The sequence below is a fragment of the Cherax quadricarinatus genome, chromosome 18, assembly GCF_038502225.1.
Source record: "Cherax quadricarinatus isolate ZL_2023a chromosome 18, ASM3850222v1, whole genome shotgun sequence".
NCBI classification, from domain to species: domain Eukaryota; kingdom Metazoa; phylum Arthropoda; class Malacostraca; order Decapoda; family Parastacidae; genus Cherax; species Cherax quadricarinatus.
The window spans coordinates 32,953,331-32,971,598 of record NC_091309.1 but is presented as its reverse complement, the minus strand read 5'-3'; the positions used below and the strand labels follow the sequence as shown (position 1 = coordinate 32,971,598).

Below are 18,268 nucleotides of genomic sequence, written 5' to 3'. Positions count from 1 at the left end.
ACAAGGGAATAAACAAGGATCACCCTACAGCCTCATTATGATAAGTGCAGGAAATGAGGATAAGAAAAGAGAGGAAACTAGGTAATGTATCTCACATGAGCTGTCAGAAAGGCATGAATGAATAAAGGGGATATGGCCACAATACTTGAAATATTCAAAGAAGCAGTAATAAAGAGGACATAACAGGAGGCCTGATCACAGACCAGGCCGCGAGGGCGTTGACCCCCGGAACTCTCTCCAGGTAAACTCCAGGTAAACAGTAATGAGATCTAGACAAAGAAACACAAATGGAAGCTAAAAACCAAATTGAGTGAGGTGAAAAGACAAATCTCCTTAGTTTGAGACCAATGAGCCAGTGTAATGCACTTAGGCAAGGAAGGTAGCAGAGGCTAAATCCATGAGTTTAAATGTGGCATTGCTGATAGCAAGGCAGTGGTGGTGGTATTTTAACCCTTAAACTGTCCAAACGTAGATCTACGTTTGCTCACGTAGTGTTCCGAACGTAGATCTATGTTTTTTTACATTGTTTCTTATGGAGAAAATCAAGGTCGGAGTGCTACGCATGCAAATGTAGATCTATGTTTGGACAGTTTAAGGGTTAATTGTTAGGAAACAGCAAAGTGTATCCTTACATGAGTCATTATTAGATGATGACCTGTTTAATAGATTAACATCCACTGGCCTTCTGGAGCTAGGTTTTCTAGCCCATCTAAAAAACAAAGGACAGGCATATAGTAATGCTAACAGTAAGGTCAAGGTTAACAATGGAACTACAGTAGAAATGACTTAAAGCAATAATATACAGGGGAAGGGGTTACTAGCTCCTTGCTCCCGGCATTGTAGTCACCTCTTATGACATGTATGGCTTATGGAGGAAGAATTCTGTTTCACTTCCCCACTGAGAAGTGAAACAGAAAAATATAAACAAAATAAATTAAAAATATTGTTTATATCATTTTTAGTCTGAATAAGCAGTATTGTAAGAAAATTTTCCAAAAGATCAGACATTAAAGAGTTTACCCTCTCTATTTTCAATATGACAATGTCTATGAGGCTTGGCAGACATCACTCAATCCATCATTGATTATGGAGGAGTACATATGTACATAAGTACACTATAATCACTTGTTTGGAGGAAGAACCCAATAACTGGAGCTTGGCTCCTACATACATAAGTACATGCATACAAATACACTGCACAATTAATTACCCATCAAAAGCCAGGCCCTAAGAGCTGGAGCTTGATTCTACGTACATAAGTATATGAGTCTGCTATAAAAACAAATGTGACTTACTTTACTGCTCCTATTTTTTGTAGTATATATCGAAACTTAGTTTCACAATCTTTGGCAGAGTAAGGACTAAATGAGACTTGCTCCCAATCAACTTTCTTCAATGCAAACACACAGGACTTGTTGTCTAATTTACATAATATCTGCTTCATTCTTGTAATAAGAGTGCATATATCCTTAACTGTCCAAGGTATAGGTTCTGTATAAAAGACACAATTAAGACAAAATAAAATATTTACAAAAAACATTTTCTCATTAAACAATCATGTTCTTCTTAAAAATACCAGACCATGTTAAATAATACAAATGCAAAGTCATAAATGATGAAACATTATTCACATCCTTATCACAAATTTAAGTTGCTATTCCTATTACATGATTCACTGAACCAGAACACAGAAAAGAGGATACATACAATATGGAAGGGCAGATTACCAAACAAACATAAGAACATAAGAAAGAAGGAACACTGCAACAGATATGTTGTCATCATAAATGAGGCCGTCCAACTCATTCTAATGAGGACACTAGAGCACTCCAGGATGGTTTGAATAGACTGATGAAATGGTCGGAGAAGTGGCAGATGCAGTTTAATATTGACAAATACAGAGTTCTAAATGTTGGACAGTTAAATAACCATGCCACATATTAACTAAATAGTGTAGATCTTAATACAGTACTACTGATTGCGAAAAGGATTTAGGAGTTCTGGTTAGCAGTAATCTAAAACCAAGACAGCAGTGCATTAGTGTTCGCAATAAAGCTAACAGAATTCTGGGCTTCATATCTAGAAGTATAAATAATATAAGTCCTCAGGTTGTTCTTCAACTCTACATATCCATGGTTAGGCCTCATTTAGACTATGCTGCTCAGTTCTGGTCACCCTATTACAGAATGGATATAAATGCTCTGGAAAACGTACAGAGGAGGATGACAAAGATGATCCCATGTATCAGAAATCTTCCCTATGCGGATAGACTGAGGGCCCTGAATCTGCACTCTCTCGAAAGACATAGAATTAGGGGGGATATGATCGAGGTGTATAAATGGAAAACAGGAATAAATAAAGGGGATGTAAATAGTGTGCTGAAAATTTCCAGCCAAGACAGGACTCGCAGCAATGGTTTCAAGTTGGAAAAATTCAGATTCAGGAAGGATATAGGAAAGCACTGGTTTGGTAATAGAGTTGTGGATGAGTGGAACAAACTCCCGAGTACAGTTATTCAGGCTAAAACGTTGTGTAGTTTTAAAAATAGGTTAGATAAATACATGAGTGGGTGTGGGTGGGTGTGAGTTGGACCTGACTAGCTTGTGCTGCTGGGTCTGGTGCAGTGCTCCAACCTTGAGTGGAGATGACCAGACTGGGTGGGTCATTGGGCTAATCTGGGGGGGGGTTCAGTGGTCTAATCCGGGGGGGGACATGGACCTGCTCCGCATGGGTCAGTAGGCCTGTTGCAGTGTTCCTTCTTTCTTATGTTCTTATGTTCTTATGAGCCAATAGATAAAATTGTTATGAGATATGAAGTTAAAAAATTTAAATTAAAAAATTATATTTCTTCCAAGCCATGCAAATTAGTTACAGTAGTTATACATTTGAACTGTTTATATTTTGAATTTGACCTTGCTCTAATAAATTTTCTAATAAATCTTATTCTAATAAATAAATAAGGCTTAGAAGAAACCCACTAATTATGTAAATGCATTTTGGGCAAACCAATCATAAGGCTTACATACTAGTACTTATATCTAGAACTAATCTATAATTTTAGCCAGCAGTATTGATTGAGTAATTCAATACAATCATAAGTACAATGAGATAGGTTGCAAAAGAAGGACTGGTCAATTACAAGCAAATTTTATCCCAATGAAATTACGTTGGTTCAGTGACCTACATTTTCCGGAGTGGTTGAAGTGAAGCGGTAAAAATCAAAGAATGAGAATTTATACAGTAGGGCCCCACTTTACAGCATTTCACCTTACGGCATTCCGCTAATATGGCGATGTCAAATTATGACCAAAATTTGCTATATGGCAAGCGGTCTTTCAAATACGGCATGCCCCACCCGGTTTGTTTACATTCTCCGTGACCACATCTATTATGTCAGGAAACTTTCCAAAATTTCAAGCATTTTAAAGTTACTGTGTATTTCATATGTGCATATTCTGATAATTAAACTTATGTGTACCTGTACCTAAATATACTTACATACTGTGCTGGTGTGCAGGTACACATTAAAATCGCTAAGTCTCTCTCTACTCATGACGCCAATACTACGTAATAATAATCACTCTTGGGCACATTAAATGTCTTATTTTACATTAATATAGGCACTTTCTTTAATCCATCTATGATATGTTCCTCAAAATTATATATGAAACCCGTTACATAGCATATAAAAGCACTAATGATGCAATTATAAAAGCACTAATGATGCAATTATAAAAATGCTAGACCTGCTTTACACAGCATTGGAAAATAAGGAATATCCGCTAGGAATTTTTACTGACCTAAATCCTACCTTTCTAATAGGTATCAGTATGTCACCATTAAAGACACAGCCTCATCAATACGGCCACTTGATACTGGAGTTCCGCAGGGAAGTGTCTTTGGACCCCTGCTCTTCCTCATTTACATCAATTATCTTCCAAACATACCCCAACACCTGAAACCCATTCTCTTTGCTGATGACATGACTTATGTCATCTCCCACCCTAATCTTGCCACCCTCAACACCATTGTTAACCCTTTGAGGGTTTTCGTCGTACTAGTACGTCTTACGCGTAGGGGTTTTTGACGTACTAGTACTCATAAATTCTAGCAGCCTCAAATCTAGTGGGAGAAAGCTGGTAGGCCTTCACATGAAAGAATGGGTCTATGTGGTCAGTGTGCACAGTCTAAAAAAGATCCTGCAGCACACAGTGCATAATGAGAAAAAAAAACTTTGACCATTTTTTTTTAATAAATCAGCGACTTTGCAGTGTATTTTCGTATGGTATTTATTGTTGTATTCTAGTTTTCTTGGTCTCATTTTATTGAATGGAAGACATATTACAGAAATTGAGATGATTTTGACTGGTTTTACAAAGAAAAGTGCCTTGAAATTGAGCTCAAAGTAGCAGAAATGTTCGATTTTTACCAAACTTCAAAAGTAAACAAATCGTGCCAAGCGTGCAATACACGTCAACTGGTGAGTCTAATATTCTTTCACAAGTGCACCAATAATATTTATACCATTTTTTACACTAATGCAGTAGTCTGCATAACAGTAAATCTTCAATTTTTTGTGAGAATAAAAATTCAAAGTGGAAAGCAAAAGAATATAAGAGGGGCCTTGAGACGTGACTAATGACCAGAGGAAATGTCATTTTAGTGCCAGGAATGTCTTTCTTGTTTATTCTGGACCCTATTCGGAAATTGGCATCTTTTGAAATTTGTGTGAAATTGGCAAAATTGCTAAATTCTGACCACTGTACTGGATAGTTGAATTTCATAAATGAGTGGTTTCTTGCACCCATTCGATAGAAAAAATGGAGTTCTAGCGAAATATTCATGTTTTTTGTCGACTAGTACAGTGAAATTGGCCGAAAATGGGGCTCAAAGTGGGCAAAATCGCCGATGCGTAAACATCGCCGAGACAGCTAACTTTGCGAGAGCATAATTCCGTAAGTTTTCTATCAAATTTCAAACTTTTGGTGTCTTTATGATCGGGAAAAGATTCTCTATCTTTTCAAAAGAGAAAATAATTTTTTTTTTTTTTAAATTAGCCGACCCTGAGAACGAGTTTCGGAGAGGGCCTGTCGACCCTCAAAGGGTTAATGAGGATCTGCTCAAAATATCGACCTGGATGACAGCCAATAAAATTACACTTAACACTGGCAAAACCTACTATACAGTGGACCCTCGACCAACGATGGTATCGATTAACGATAAATCCGACTAGCGATACATTTTAACGCAAAATTTTTGCCTCGACTAGCGCTAAAAAACTCGACCAACACTATTTGTTCCATCAGACGCGTCCACTTCTGGCCAGTGTTTACAAGCCAGCCAGCCACCGCGGTCGCTTCCAAGCATACAATCGGAACATTTCATGTTATCACAGCCTTTTTAGTGATTGCACCTGCAAAATAAGTCACCATGGGGCCCAAGAAATCTTCTAGTGCCAACCCTACAGCAAAAAGGGTGAGAATTACTATGGATATGAAGAAAGAGATCATTGCTAAGTATGAAAGTGGAGTGCGTGTCTCCGAGCTGGCCAGGTTGTACACAAAACCCCAATCAACCATCGCTACTATTGTGGCCAAGAAAACGGCAATCAAGGAAGCTGTTCTTGCCAAAGGTGCAACTTGTTTTCGAAACTGAGATCGCAAGTACTCGAAGATGTTGAGAGACTGTTATTGGTGTGGATAAATGAAAAACAGATAGCAGGAGATAGCATCTCTCAAGCGATCATATGTGAAAAGGCTAGGAAGTTGCATGACGATTTAATGAAAAAAATGCCAGCAACTAGTGGTGATGTGAGTGAATTTAAGGCCAGCAAAGGTTGGTTTGAGAGATTTAACCCTTTGAGGGTCGACAGGCCCTCTCCAAAACTCGTTCTCAGGGTCGGCCAAATTTAAAAAAAAAAAAAAAATTATTTTCTCTTATGAAAAGATAGAGAATCTTTTCCCGATCATAAGGACACCAAAAGTTTGAAATTTGATGGAAAACTTACGGAATTATGCTCTCGCAAAGTTAGCGGTCTCAGCGATGTTTACGCATCGGCGATTTTGCCCACTTTGAGCCCCATTTTCGGCCAATTCCACTGTACTAGTCGACAAAAAACATGAATATTTCGCTAGAACTCCATTTTTCTATCGAATGGGTGCAAGAAACCACCCATTTATGAAATTCAACTATCCAGTACAGTGGTCAGAATTTAGCAATTTTGCCAATTTCACACAAATTTCAAAAGATGCCAATTTCCGAATAGGGTCCAGAATAAACAAGAAAGACATTCCTGGCACTAAAATGACATTTCCTCTGGTCATTAGTCACGTCTCAAGGCCCCTCTTATATTCTTTTGATTTCCACTTTGAATTTTTATTCTCACAAAAAATATAAGATTTACTGTTATGCAGACTACTGCATTAGTGTAAAAAATGGTATAAATATTATTGGTGCACTTGTGAAAGAATATTAGACTCACCAGTTGATGTGTATTGCACGCTTGGCACGATTTGTTTACTTTTGAAATTTGGTAAAAATCGAACATTTCTGATACTTTGAGCTCAATTTCAAGGTACCTTTCATTGTAAAACCAGTCAAAATCATCTCAATTTCTGTAATATGTCTTCCATTCTATAAAATGAGACCAAGAAAACTAGAATACAACAATAAATACCATACGAAAATACAGTGCAAAGTCGCTGTTTTATTCCAAAAAAATGGTCAAAGTTTTTTTTTTTCTCATTATGCACTGTGTGCTGCAGGATCTTTTTTAGACTGTGCACACTGACCACATAGACCCATTCTTTCATATGAAAGCCTACCAGCTTTCTCCCACTAGATTTGAGGGCGCTAGAATTTAGGCATACTAGTACGTCAAAAACCCTGGGTCGTAAGCCGTACTAGTACGTCCGAAACCCTCAAAGGGTTAAAGGGAAGGGAAGTAACCCCGGAAAAGGACTTGCCACCTCAAGTCCTAATGGAAGGGGATTCCCCTTCTAAACACTAAGACCATCAACACTCTCCCCTCCTCCCATCCCAACAATCATCACCAGATCTTCAATAAAGGTAAGTGTCATGTAACTGTGCATGTCTTCTTCAGTTTGTGTGTATTAAAATTAATATTTCATGTGGTAAAAACAATTTTTTTTTCATACTTTGGGGTGTCCTACACGGATTAATTTGATTTCCATTATTTCTTAAGGGGAAAATTAACTTGACTAACGATAATTTTGACTAACGATGAGCTCTCAGAAACGGATTAATAGCGTTAGTCAAGGGTCCACTGTATTATGTTTGGTAGCAGAGCAGGTGCTGCGCAACTTAACATTAAGATCAACAACACTCTAATTGCCAGACATAATGAGAGAAAATTCCTTGGCCTATACCTCAACAACAACCTAAATTTCAGCACCCATATCCAACACATAACAAAAAAATTATCCAAAACGGTGGGGATCCTCTCCAAGATACGATACTACGTGCCGCAAACTGCCCTTCTCACACTATACCATTCACTTATATATCCATACCTCACCTATGATATCTGTGCTTGGGGTTCAACTGCAGTAACACACCTAAAGCCAATAATAACCCAACAAAAAGCCGCAGTAAGAATAATCACTAAATCCCATCCCTGGCAACACACACCCCCACTCTTCAAAGATCTAAACTTACTCCCTGTTCAGAACATCCACACTTACTACTGTGCAATCTATATCTACAGGACCTTAAATTCCAATATTAACCTTGACCTAAAACACTTTCTTGATAGTTGTGACAGGATCCACAGGCATAACACTAGACACAAACATCTCTATGACATTCCCCGTGTTCGACTAAACCTTTCAAAAATTCAATGTATTTCAAAGGACCTAAAATCTGGAACACCCTACCTGAAAACTCTAGAACTTCAGACACATTCATCACTTTCAAAACTACAGTTTGAAAATATCTTATCTCCCTGATCCACCCCGACAACTAACTACATGATAACCACCTGGTGGTTCAAAATTACACTCACTCACCCACTGACTATAAACCCAGAAATACTAATCTTAATCTTAAAATAATAAATCCTAACTAGTCATAAGTTTGCCTATGATACTCAAATATAGACACCTTGTATTGTGCCAAAACAAAAGCATTCACATTGCTAAACTCACAAATTATGATGTAGTCACTTAGCCTTAATACCATAATCTGTAAGGATTTAATGTTAAGAATTAATCTAAGTCTGCTCGAAATGCCTAGCCATGCTAGGTGTCCTAGTGGCCCCCTCTGTAATTAGTATTTTATAACATGTAAACCACAAAATACCCAAAACCTGTAAACCCCACACTGTAACCATTATAGAGAATAAACTTGAATAAACATGATACATACACTCACAGAATAAAAATTGATGTGAATATGAGATCTGTTTACAAAGCAGCTGTGTAGGCAGTGTTGGAAGAATTACGTTTTCTCTAGTCAAACTGGGGGATAACTGTAGAAAAATATTCTTTTCGTATGCCTTCACTCTATATATAGCAATTCACGACCCTTGTGGGTTTAGTGCTTTTTATTATGATAATAATAATAATAATATCTTCATTCACTCTAAATATGGTGTGTTGCTGTTTGTTTATTCTGTACTAACTTGTACAACTTGTACACAATGTTAGAGTATTTATATTGTGAGGTAATTATTATTATAATAAAAAAAAATTGAGGTAAATGTTTTACAAACTCTTACAAATGTACGTGAATGAACTAAAAGTAGACACATATTAATACGCATTTATTTTGCCTGACCAAGTGATCGCCCACTACCTGTTCAGTTTGTATTCTTACACTGTCTAAACTCTGTATCTCATTCTCTCTCTCGTTTACTCTTTCGTTAGCTAGTTGGCTCTCATTGACGATGGTGTCTAAGCTTAGCTGTGATAAAAAGAGGAGTCACAAGCCTCTTGCTTTAAGTGCCAAGTTAGAGGATGATGGTGTGCTATTCTGGTTTTATTCAATAAACACCCTGCCACTCACCTTTCACACATTAATATTAATATTTTAAGGTAAGTAATAAGTGCACTCTGTGTGAATCTTACCTTTTATTGTGTTTTTAATGCCTATTTCTATTGCTAACTTAATATAAGTTAGCATAAACTTGTTGTCTGGCATTTATTGCATGTTTTATATGTGCTCTGATAATAATACTTGTGGACCTGTGTGGTAGCCGGGTGGAGGGACAACATTACATTTTCTCTGCTCACCCATCAGAGAAAACCTGTATGAATCTGCGTTTGGCCCAGCCACTCCCCCACTCCGCTTCTGTTTACAATTTTAGGCATGATTATTCATTACTTCTCCCTTCGTTTATGATGGCATCTAAAGATAGTTGTTAGAAACGATTAAATTCAGTGAACAAGGTATGTCGATGTTAATAATATGGCTCTGGGCCACAGTGTAGGTAGCCGGTAGGTGTGGCCCAGGCGGGCTATGCCTACTGGCTACACCTACCGGCTACACCTACCGGCTACACCTACCAGCTACACCTACTGACTACCTACACTGACTTCCTACAAATAAATACTACTCACCTCTCTTCCTATATTAACACTACACATATTTTAAGGTAAATATTGAGTGTAGTGTATGTGTATTTTAACTCTCTGGGATGTTTTAAACATCGTATATTAAATATGAGATGGGGAGCCAGGGCTACCTACACCTGGCTTCCTACAAATAAGTACTACTCACTTCTCTCCCTACATTAAGATTACAAATACTTTAAGATAAGTAATGAATGTACTGTGAATATATTTTACTTTGTGTGCTTTTAATGCCTAGTTCTACTACTAGCTTAATATAATTTAGTGTAAACTTGTTGTCTGGCATTTATATGCATTTATAAATAGAAAAAATGGCATTCTGCCTTCCGGCGATGTCTGATTTCCGGCGACAGCCTGGAACCTAACCCGCCATATAAGTGGGCCCTACTGTACATAGTTAATAGAAATGACACTTATGTGAGATTAAATAGGTGCCACCAGGCCCGGTGGCCTGGTGGCTAAAGCTCCTGCTTCACACACGGAGGGCCCGGGTTCGATTCCCGGCGGGTGGAAACATTTCGACACGTTTCCTTACACCTGTTGTCCTGTTCACCTAGCAGCAAATAGGTACCTGGGTGTTAGTCGACTGGTGTGGGTCGCATCCTGGGGGACAAGATTAAGGACCCCAATGGAAATAAGTTAGACAGTCCTCGATGACGCACTGACTTTCTTGGGTTATCCTGGGTGGCTAACCCTCCGGGGTTAAAAATCCGAACGAAATCTTATCTTATCTTATCTTAGCATAAGATATTGGCAGATGGAGAGGTTCTGACATTTTTGGGCAGTGAGTTCTAAATTTCTGGGCCTTTCATCTGCATTGAGTTTTTGAACACGTTGACAATATGAACTAAGAGCATTTTTTTAACTTGTCACAATAAATTAAAAAATATTGAATCATTTTATGTGTAATATGACTCATTGTAAGGCATTTTACCAGTGTGAAACACATTTCATTGCAACACACTCCACTTTATACATGAGTACAGTACAGGTCGGCCATCACAAATCCGGCATCATTGAGACCTGTAGCGTACCGGATTATTGAGTTTGCCAGATTACAGAGTGGTTAGGTTAGAATACACTTAATAAAGTTAACCAATTTGGCATACACAAGAAAGTTCACTGAACATTTTTGCTACTTTGAGCTCAATTTGAAGGTACTTTTCATTGTGAAACCAATCAAAATCATATCTATTTCTGTATTATATCTTTCATTCTATCAAATGAGACCAAAGAAATGAGAATACAACCATAAAACCATACAAAAATATACCACTAAAGGGCGGCTAATGGTTGAGAAATGAACTCCATTATTTATCATCAAATTTTTTTTCATTATTGGTGTATGTTAAGAAGCATCTTTCCATCATACATTGCATAAGTTTCGATAAGATAGCCCAACAAACAACTGAGACAAAAAGTATTTACCAAAAATCATATATGGCAAGCCCAAGCCAGGTACTGGAAATAAGTCACTTTGACTTTTTTGGGTTATCCTCGGTTCTCTATACATATGCTGCTATGTATGATAATCTATGTAACTGTACTTACTTCTATTCTGTCGAATGAGTACAAAAAACTGCCCATTCACCTCTTTCAACTACCCAATAAAGTGGTCAGAAATTGGCAATTTGCCAACATCACACAAATTTCAAAAGATGCCAATTACAAAATAGGGTTCAGAATACACAATGCAGACATTCCTGGCACTAAAATAACATTTTCTCTGTTCATTAGTCACGGCTCCAGGCCCCTCTTAAATTACTCTTGCTTACCATTTGGAATTTTTATTCACACAAAAAATAGAAGATTTACTGTTATGCAAACTACTGCAGTATTGTAATAATTGCATAAATAATGTCAATCCATTTGTGACTGCATAGTAGATTGGCCAGGTGAACACAATAGACAATGACATCATTTGTTTACTCTTGAACATCAGCAAAAAATCGAGCATTTCCACTACTTTGAGCTCAATTTCAAGGTACTACTTTTCATTGTGAAACCAATTAAAATCATATTTATTTCTGTAATATATCTTCCTTTCTATCAAATGAGACCAAAGAAATGAGAATACAAACATAAAAACCATGCAAAAATGTACAGCTAAGGGGTAGCTAATGGCCGAGACATGAACTCTGTTATTTATCATCCAATTTCTTTCATTTTGGTGTACATTAAGCAGCATTTTTCCATCATACACTGCCCAAGTTTCACTAAGATAGCCCAACAAACAACTGAGAAAAAAAATATTTACCAAAAATATATATGGCAAACCCAAGCCAGGTACTGGAAATAAGTCACTTTGTCTGACATTTTAGGGGTTATCCTAGGTTCTCTACACATATGCTACTATGTATGATTATCTATGTAGAGAAAACAGCTTTTTTGTTTCAGTTATATATTGCATTATGAGTGTATATCACAGTTAGCCCTGTGCTACACTCTGTTTTCTCTAATATAAGCCCCCAAGACAGGGATAGGAGGATGGTACTTGTATCCCATATCCTCTTCATATCTCCATAGAACTGCTTGGTATCAGATAAAGATAAAGATAAAAATGTTTACATATTTTGACAAATTACATGGTTGTACAGAGGAATATATAATAGCCCAATCAATCAATCAATCAGGTTTATTCCTATAAGGATTACAATGCGGGGTTTACAGATTTTGGTTATTGTGTGGTTTACATGTAATAAAATACTAATTACAGAGGGAGCCACTAGGACACCTAGCATGGTTAGGCATTTTGGGCAAACTTAGATTAATTTTTAACCCTTAACGAAGGCGCCAAGGTTGCTGCTCAGCGCTCTCAAGAAAAAATCGAAAAATTATGGAAATTGAGTTATTCATAAAGAAAAATAGCTTAACTCTTTGGCAACACAATGGTGCAAGAATCAATGTTCTACAACGTTTCTACAAGAAATTATAGTCATTTATATCAGGTATGGTGACGGCGATGTGGGTAGCGCGTCTGCTCACAGCCCATATATTTTTTGGAATTTTTTCCTTGTTTTTTATTGCTTTTCTTGCATTATTCTTTCTAATATAATAATTGATTATTTGGCATCATATAAGAGTAGGTGGAGCTTATCAGTAGAGTGCCAGCCAATCAGGAAGCACCTGGGAACACTCGGCAGTATTTCCGCTCCAGAGAGTGCAAGGTGAAATCAAGAATTATTACGCTTATATAAGCTTATATATCAACTCTATGGCTTATTTATCTATCAGAATTGATCTAATATGATATAATAAACACTATAAATAACATACAAACATGTTATATACTCTAGACTGAATAAAATAGGCCATAATATGGCGAGAGTCCACCAGGAATATTTCGATATAAATGAGTTACTCCTCGTCTCCATGTTGTATTGTTTGGTCTGAGTGATAGAAAACGGTGTTTTGAAGAGGATAACTGCACTAGAACATCAGTTTACTTAGAAAACCACTGAAACAAACGCGATTTTCGCAAAAAAAAAAAAAAAAATTTGAGACGGCGGGCCGGCCGGCGTTCCAGGCTTATATCTCGGAAGTAACTTTTTCACTTATTTCGCTGTACTACACCATTATTAATGATTGTATTGAAATGATTTTCACAGACAATATAAAACAAAGTGTGTTTGACTAGTTGGTGCTTCTTTTTTTGGAATATATCAAATATTTTTTATTTTGTGGGAGGTAAAAGGCAGATATTTTGGTGAATGCCAAAAAGTCTATCAAATGTATTTTCTTTTACCATGATAATAAGACATATTAGATGTAAGAAGTGCATCCAAAAGTCGTGCTAGACGTATTCTAACAGTTGGGATTGTCGGAAGTGCCACTCATAGTGCCAATTTATCATGTCATGCTGCCATATATGAAAAGTCATTAAATATTTTTTTTCTCTGTTGTTTGTTGGCCAATCATACTGAAACTTTGTCACATTCTTCTACATGTGCACCTCTAAACGTACATCAAAAATAAAAAAAATCGGTTGAAAAATAAAAAAGTTGGCCGAAATTGCCATGATCCCACCTAAATTATTACAAATAATGAAGTAAGCTGACTAAATACTAAGTGACTAAATGTACTAGTTTGTGAGTTTAGCAATGTGAATGCTTTTGTTTTGGCACAATACATAGTTTCTATATTGGAGTATCACAGGCAAACTTATGACTAGTTAGGAATCATTATTTTAAGATTAAGATTCGTATTTCTGTGCTTATAGTCAAATGGGTGAGTGAGTGAGTGTAAGTGTGAACCACCAGGTGGTTTTCGTGTAGTTAGTTGACGGGGTGTATCAGGGAGATAAGATGTTTTCTAACGGTAGTGTTGAAGGTGATGAATGTGTCTGCAGTTCTAGAGTTTTCAGGTAGGGTGTTCCAGATTTTAGGGCCTTTGACATACATTGAATTTTTGTAAAGGTTTAGTCAGACACGGGGAATGTCGTAGAGATGTTTGTGTCTGGTGTATGCCTGTGAGTCCTGTCACAACTATCAAGAAAGCATTTTAGGTCAAGGTTAATATTGGAATTTAAGGTCCTGTAGATATAGATTGCACAGCAGTAAGAGTGGATGTTTTGAGCAGGGAGTGAGTTTAGATCTACGAAGAGTGGGGGGGGTTGTGTTGCCAGGGATGGGATTTAGTGATTATTCTTACTGCGGCTTTTTGCTGGATTGTTATTGGCTTTAGGTGTGTTGCTGCAGTTGATCCCCAAGCACAAATAGCATAGGTGAGGTATGGATAAATGAGTGAATGGTATAGTATGAGAAGGGTATTTTGTGGCACGTAGTATCGTATCTTGGAGAGGATCCCAACTGTTTTGGATACTTTTTTTTGTTATGTGTTGGATATGGGTGCTGAAATTCAGGTTGTTGTCGAGGTATAGGCCTAGGAATTTGCCCTCATTATGTCTGGCAATTAGAGTGTTGTCGATCTTAATGTTAAGTTGCGCAACACCTGCTCTGCTACCAAACATAATATAGTAGGTTTTGTCAGTGTTAAGTGTAAGTTTATTGGCTGTCATCCAAGTCGATATTTTGAGCGGCTCCTCATTAACAATGGTGTTGAGGGTGGCAAGATTAGGGTGGAAGATGACATAAGTCATGTCGTCACCAAAGAAAATGGGTTTCAGGTGTTGGGATACGTTTGGAAGATCATTGATGTAAATGAGGAAGAGGAGGGGTCCAAGGACACTTCCCTGCGGAACTCCAGTATCAAGTGGCTGTGTTGATGATGCTGTGTCTTTAATGGTGACATACTGATACCTATTAGTAAGGTAGGATTTGAAATATGCAAGCACATAGCCTCTTATACCATAATGGTCAAGTTTGTGGAGTAGGATGCCGTGGTCTACTGTGTCAAAAGCTTTTCTTAGATCAATAAAAATTCCTAGCAGATATTCCTTATTTTCCAATGCTGTGTAAAGCAGATCTAGCATTTTTACAATTGCATCATTAGTGCTTTTATTTTTCCTGAATCAAAGTTGACAGGGGTTGACTATGTTTTGTGCCATTATAAATTAATACAGTCTCCTGTGTACGAGTTTCTCGAAGGTTTTGGATAGCAATGGTAAGTTTGGTATTGGCCTATAGTTGTTTACATCTGTAGGGTCACCACCTTTATGTATTGGTGTAACCCTTGGTGTCTTGAGTAGTTTCGGGAAGGTGCTAGTTTCTAGTGACTTGTTAAAAAGTAATGAAATAGCATGCGAAAGGACATGGGCCGCTCGCTTGTACAATAATGGTGGGACATGAGACAGATTCCCTGAGTTACTTTTAAGTGACTTTATAATCTCGGTGACTTCAGTGGGCTCAGTTGGTACAAGATAGAAGGAATTTGGGAAATTCCCATCTAGGTAGTCCCCGGCATGGGCGCTGGTATGTGGGATTTTACTGGCAAGATTAGATCCTATGGTTGAAAAGAAGTTGTTTATCTTGTTAGCTATATCAGTGGGATGCAGTGGTGTTTCATTAGGTTTAGTTAGGACAATATTCTTGTTTTTTTTTTCAGTTTGTGGGTGCCCAGAATCTAGGAGAGTGTTTTCCAGGTCTTTTTTATATCTCCTCTTGTGTCAGTGAATCTGCTGGAGTAGTACAGTTGTTTGGCTTTCTTTATTACTTTGGTGAGAACTGATGAATAGTGTTTAAGAATATCTTTGTGTATTAAGCCTTGTCTGTATTGCTTTTCATATTGGTGTTTCTTATCAATGGATTTCAGAATGCTGCTGTTTAGCCATGGGCAACCGAGCCGTTTATTCGTGATCTGTTTCGTTTTTATAGGACAATGTACGTAATTTGTTAAGAAAAATGTCTGTCCAATCGTCAATACCATTGGCCTTGGAGAATTCTGGAGGCCAGTCAACAGTCTCTAGGTCTGCTGTGAACTTCCTTATTGAGGCCTCATCATGGAGTCTAAATGAAACTTTGTTGTATTCCAGTGGTGGTTTACTGTTTGTTAAGAGGAAGGTAGGGTAGTGGTCTGTAGTGCTGTCTGTGATTATCCCTGATTTAAGGGGGGCTAGTATATTAGTCCATATGTGGTCTATTATGGTTGCACTTGTCTCAGTGAGCCTGGTTGGTTTAGTTATTGTTGGTATGAGAAGTGTATTGTTCATATTGTTGATGAAATCAGTTACAGGCTGATCATCTAGTAGGCCAAGGTTGATATTGAAGTCTCCAGCTAAGAGAAGGAAGTTGGGTGTATATGCGAAATATTATTCATTCTGGAGTATTTACCATGCTTTTATGTTATTTATATTGTTTTTTATGCCATATTAGATCAATTGTGATAGGTAAATATGCCGTAGTGTTGATATTAGCATAATAATAAAGCATATTCCACTGCATCACGAGACTGAGTTCAAGGCAACCGACAGTGGCTTCAAAGCCATCTTATCTTTTATGGACAATGTACTGTGTATGTGCTTTACACAATGAGAAGTATTTCTTTTATTCACTGGAACAATGGCTAGGGCTAAATGTAAGCAGGTTATAACAATAAATGGAGAAAAAGAAGTTGGAATGACTTATGCAGCAAGTAGCACCACCAAACAGGAGCAGCAGGTTGGTGTGGAGACCCTGGAAATTTGAAATTATGCTAGCAGAAATTAGTGCCGCATAAATGATGGAACTGGATAGCTGATTGCCGGATTTGTGATGACTGACTTGTGGTACAACAGTATAAGATTCTAGATAAAAATGTGTAGGATGAAATATTCTATGTACTTACAGCACTGGTAATCCAACCAATTAAATATAGGAAATTAAAAACAGACAGATGCTACCTCTTGACTTACCAAAAATTTTCTTTCTTTCAGGATGACACATCTGTCTAGGTGAATATCCTGATGTTTCTGACATAGTTTTCTGCAAGATATAAAATATACATTTTAACTAAGGAACTAACCAATTTCATTTGTTTCACTTATAAACTTACCCTGAATACTGATAAAACCTATTTCATTCAGTTTGGTAACAAAGCTGCAAATGATCCAATTAACATAACGCTAAACGGATCATCAGTCACAAGACTCACAGAGGGAAAATTCCTAGGTATCCACCTTGACAGTAGCTTTAAGTTCCAGACACACATACAACAAATCACCAAGAAAATCTCCAAGACTGTAGGCATACTATCAAAGATAAGGTACTTCGTTCCACAATCAACTCTCCTGACACTGTACCATTCACTCATATACCCTTATCTTACATATGGAATTTGTGCATGGGGATCAACAACATCCAATCACCTAAAACCCCTAATATACCCAGCAAAAGGCAGCAGTAAGAATGATAGCAAATTCCCACTCCCACCAGCATACTCCACCAATTTTCAAAAGTCTGAATCTGCTCACCATTAAGAACATCCATACTTATTCATGTGCCTACTACTCACACAGAACAATACATGCAAATACAAACCCTCCACTCAAACTTCTCCTCTCCAACCTAAAAAGGACACATGACCACAACACAAGACACAGATCTCTTTTTGATATACCTCGTGTCCATATCACACTGTGTAAAAACTCTATGCACATAAAGGGCCCAAAATATGGAATTCATTACCAGAAGATATTAAAGTAACCCAGTCTGAAAATCAATTTAGGATTCTTCTCAAAAGCCACTTAATCACCCTAGACTAAACGCTAACACTCGGCACACACATCCTCACTTATGTTCTCCCACATCGTAACTTCAACAATCACTTTGAACCTTTTATCCATTGTTGACAGGAATATAATTGAATCACTGTTTTCACAAAAAACATTTTTGAATAGATGAATTTATCTTTTGTCTTATACAAATTTTGATTCACTTATAATTAATAATAAACTGTTCGACTATGAAATAATTACTATCCTACTGTGCAACTATGATATAATCCTTAGTGTTAATTAAGTAGTCTGTAAGCCAATAATGTTAAGTTGGCCCATAATGTCTAGGCATAATAGAGGCTCTCTTTGCATTGTAACCCATTATTGTAAATACAAAATCTCAATGTACTGTTTGCAAAGACATAAAATAAATAAATAAATAAATAAATGTATTACCCTAGACTGACAAGGCCTTTATGTAAAAGCTACCCCACACTAGAACCTTACTATCAAAGTATAAGGGACAACAACATAACACTCCTCTCTTTTGTTTCCCATAGTCTGGCTACATACATATATATACATACAT

At 37.2% G+C, this 18,268-nt stretch overlaps 1 protein-coding gene across 7 annotated transcripts in view; it reads right to left on the bottom strand.

Annotated features, from left to right (window-relative positions):
• Positions 1-18,268, bottom strand: part of LOC128689482 (nucleolar transcription factor 1-A) — a 193,463-nt gene that overhangs the window by 159,107 nt on the left and 16,088 nt on the right. For 4 of the 7 annotated variants that reach the window (XM_070086392.1, XM_070086388.1, XM_070086394.1 and 1 more), the window contains exons 2-3: positions 16,879-16,948; positions 1,296-1,491 (exon numbers count right to left, since the gene is read on the bottom strand). In XM_070086392.1, the coding sequence (XP_069942493.1) occupies positions 1,296-1,491; positions 16,879-16,942 (260 nt within the window). In that variant the 5' untranslated portion in view covers positions 16,943-16,948. Of the gene's footprint in view, positions 1-1,295; positions 1,492-8,385; positions 9,449-11,141; positions 11,324-11,365; positions 11,543-16,878; positions 16,949-18,268 lie in introns of those variants that run through there. The other 3 variants (XM_070086389.1, XM_070086390.1, XM_070086391.1) reach the window with 3 other exon arrangements.